This window comes from Athene cunicularia (genome assembly GCF_003259725.1).
Source record: "Athene cunicularia isolate RWA chromosome 11 unlocalized genomic scaffold, athCun1 chr11_part1, whole genome shotgun sequence".
In the NCBI taxonomy this organism is placed as follows: Eukaryota; Metazoa; Chordata; class Aves; order Strigiformes; family Strigidae; genus Athene; species Athene cunicularia.
The window spans coordinates 19,413,928-19,416,944 of NW_020799113.1; the positions used below are offsets into that span (position 1 = coordinate 19,413,928).

Genomic DNA, 3,017 nt, shown 5'->3' on the forward strand with positions numbered 1-3,017 from the left:
CCCCCCTCCCCTCCCCTCCGCCCCCCGTTCCTGACGTCCTGAGCGCGGCTGCGGGAACACAATGAGGCCCTGAGGAGCGCGGCTGCTCTGGCTGAGGAAACGGCTGCCGGCTTCCTCCGCGCAGCCCTGCCCTGGCCCCCGCAGCTCACAGCCTGGAGACCATGGGCATGTCTGCGGAGGACAAGCACGCCGCGAGCCCCAGAGGTAACGGGGACACCGTGGTCACTCCCCGGGGAGCTGGCTGCGCTGGTCAGGGGAGGGATGCTACTGCTTGCAACACATTTTGGGGGCTCCTCTGCCTCACCATCCCATAGACCTTTTCCCTGTGCCGGGGTTGGTGCCTTGTGCTCCTGGGGGGTGGGAGCCCGGCTCTGCTTCCTGACGGTGATAACGGCGCCGGGGTCAGCGCTGCTCACTGCACAACTTGTCCTCAAAGCTGCTGACCTCCTCCGAAGCCCCTCAGTCCCTAAGGGTGCCTGTGCAGGCAGGCTCCCCAGCAGAGCGGGAGCCTGACTTGGCTCTGGGTGACATCCTCACGGGGCTACAGAGAGTTGCTGGGGATGGGATAGGGGGAAATGATGAAACTGGGCGATGGGGATGGGGGCTGGCATGTGATAACTGTGCTGGTTCTCAGCTCTCCGCTCTGGCCAGGCGCGGTCCCCCCACAGCTGTGTGGGGGCTTTCAGGAGACTGTGAGCCTCCCATCCTTACCTCAGCCTGCCTCTCCTTCATGTGAGATCTGCCATCTCTCCTTCCCTCCTGCTGACTCACTGCTGAAGCCTCAGCCCTGCTGAGGGCTCCCCAGGTGCCATCAGACCACCCCTCAGACAACACAGCCTTGTGTTTGGGGGGAGCAATGGAGATGTGCGCTCAGCCTCAGGGACAGCCCAAGCTGGCAGGCTGGGTGGCAGCTCCTCGGGGCAGCCTTCTTGCTGCCGCAGCCACTGTGACAACTCTGGTCCACGGTGGTGGTACCTCAGGGGGGGCCCTCATGGAAAGACATGCTTGCTGCCACGCTGTCTGGTTTCCCACATCTGGGTGTGCTTGGAAGTGTGCTGGCAGCCAGCTTCCTGCCTCTGGCCTCAGGGGCCCTTCCTGCCCCACCGGGAGAGGCTTCGCTGTGCTCATTAACGCCTGGCTTCATCCCCAGGCGAGGAGTGGCCGGAAGCAGAGAAGGCTGAGAAGTTGGCCAGAGGAGCTGCTCTGAAATGGGCTTCAGGGGTGTTTTACCGCCCCGAGAAACTGGAGGGGCTCGGGCAGTACCGGAACCGAGAGACACAGAGGAACCGCTCCATCCAGTCCCGGCTGAAGGTGGGTGTTTGCCACAGCCCACCCCATGGATACTCAGAGCTTCACTGCCTCACCAAGCAGGGATCCCAGCCAGGGTCCCTGCTTCTGCGTTGGATCATCTTTGTGTCCACTTCTGGCAAAATCTTGTCCTTTGGTTGGCACTTGGTGGGAGAAATGCAATTATTTGGGGGAAAAGATCTGGCAAATGCAACCACCACTCCTTGCCCTACCCCTGGGCAGTGTCTGAACTGTTAAAAGGAGTCTCCTGTGACCATCCTTCAAAACAAAACCCCAAGAGTGTTCAGCATGTCCTGTGCGCGGGAGTCAGCGCTCCCCAGCACCATCCCACCCCAGCACTGAAAGCTCCCCTTCCTCGTGGCTGGGAGCTCCAACCTGCCCCTGCCTGCAGTTCCCTGCAGGAGAAATTCCATCTCTACACACATTAGGAAGGGCTGTCCCCTGTCCCCATGCACACCTCCCTGCTCAGGGCAACCCTTTTTGCATAACCTGAGGAACGATTAACCTCGGGACATGATCAATCTGAGCACCCCAACCTTCTCCTGATTATTTTGGAGGTGGTTTCTCTTACCTGAATGCAGGTGAATTGTCCAGGAGGCAATTTGTTTCAAGTGATGTGGCCTCAGAGAAAAGAACTTGCGTCTGGTGACACTGGGTAAAAGTGCTTCTTGGCACCAGGAGCTGGGAGTTAAATGGGTGTACAGGGCATGGAGATGTGCCAGTGCCACTGCAGGGCTGGAAAAGATGGAAATCCATGTGGGAGGAAGGTTCATATGGCCACTGAGGCACTTCATGCCATTAATATGACTTGGGGGGGTACACGGGGGCCCTGTGCCCTGCTAATCTTTTGCAAAAGCAAAGTAATCTTTTAAAAATGAAAGGAGAAGTCTGGTTACTGCTCACCCTGTTGCATTGGCCACCCCAAAGTGATGCCCTTCTCCCACCTCAGGCACAGCAGCCACTGCTCTCCCTCTCCATCTCCCCCAACCCCATATGAGCCATTCCTGCTGCTGGAGTGGGTTTCTTGAAGCTGCTTGGGGCTGATGGGATGGGGTCATCACAAAAGATCTGGGAGATGTAATTGTGGGATGGTGTGATGGCAGAGGCAGGTGTGACCTTGTGGGGCTGGGAGAGTGCATGCAAGAGAGACCTTGCCGGGCTGGGGCAAACAGCCTGCGAGGCCTCCAGCCTTTGGGAGCTGCTCCACTGTCCCTCTATCGTCTTCTGCTCCCCAGTCAACTGTCCAGTCCTACCTGGAGGGGGTAAATGCAGGGCTGGAGCAGCTGCGGTTGGCAGCCCAGGAGGTGCAGAGTGTGTGCCAGGACCTGGGGGCTGCGCGGTGGGCCCTGCTCGATGGTGCAGACCGCTTCCAGGGCCTCCAGCAGATGCGGGCGCTGATGGCAGAGCACGTGCAGCTGGCCTCCGTGGTCCAGGTGCTGCCCCAGCTCTTCTCAGGTAAGGCACTGTCCCGGTCGTCGTGGATTTGGGCTGGAGGGCACTGGGGAGAACATCACCCCAACCCCAGGCTCTGCACAGGACTGGCAGCAAAGCTAGAGCAGGTTGCTCTGGTTGGGTTTGGAAAGTCTCCGTGGATGGAGGTGCCGCTGCCTCCCCAGTGCCCGACCCAGAGCCCCACATCTCAGACCCTTCCCCGCACCATCTCCCTGCTAACCTGCACCCGTGCTCCTGCTGCCAAGCCCCTCCGCCCC

General features: G+C 60.0%; 1 protein-coding gene across 1 annotated transcript in view; it reads left to right on the top strand.

The window, feature by feature from the left end:
• Nucleotides 1-6: 6 nt before the first annotated feature.
• Nucleotides 7-3,017, top strand: part of EXOC3L1 (exocyst complex component 3 like 1) — a 10,095-nt gene continuing 7,084 nt past the window's right edge. Inside the window, exons 1-3 of the mRNA XM_026856886.1 lie at nucleotides 7-204; nucleotides 1,151-1,311; nucleotides 2,544-2,763. Coding sequence (XP_026712687.1) covers nucleotides 162-204; nucleotides 1,151-1,311; nucleotides 2,544-2,763 — 424 coding nt within the window. The 5' untranslated portion in view covers nucleotides 7-161. The remainder of the gene's footprint in view (nucleotides 205-1,150; nucleotides 1,312-2,543; nucleotides 2,764-3,017) is intronic.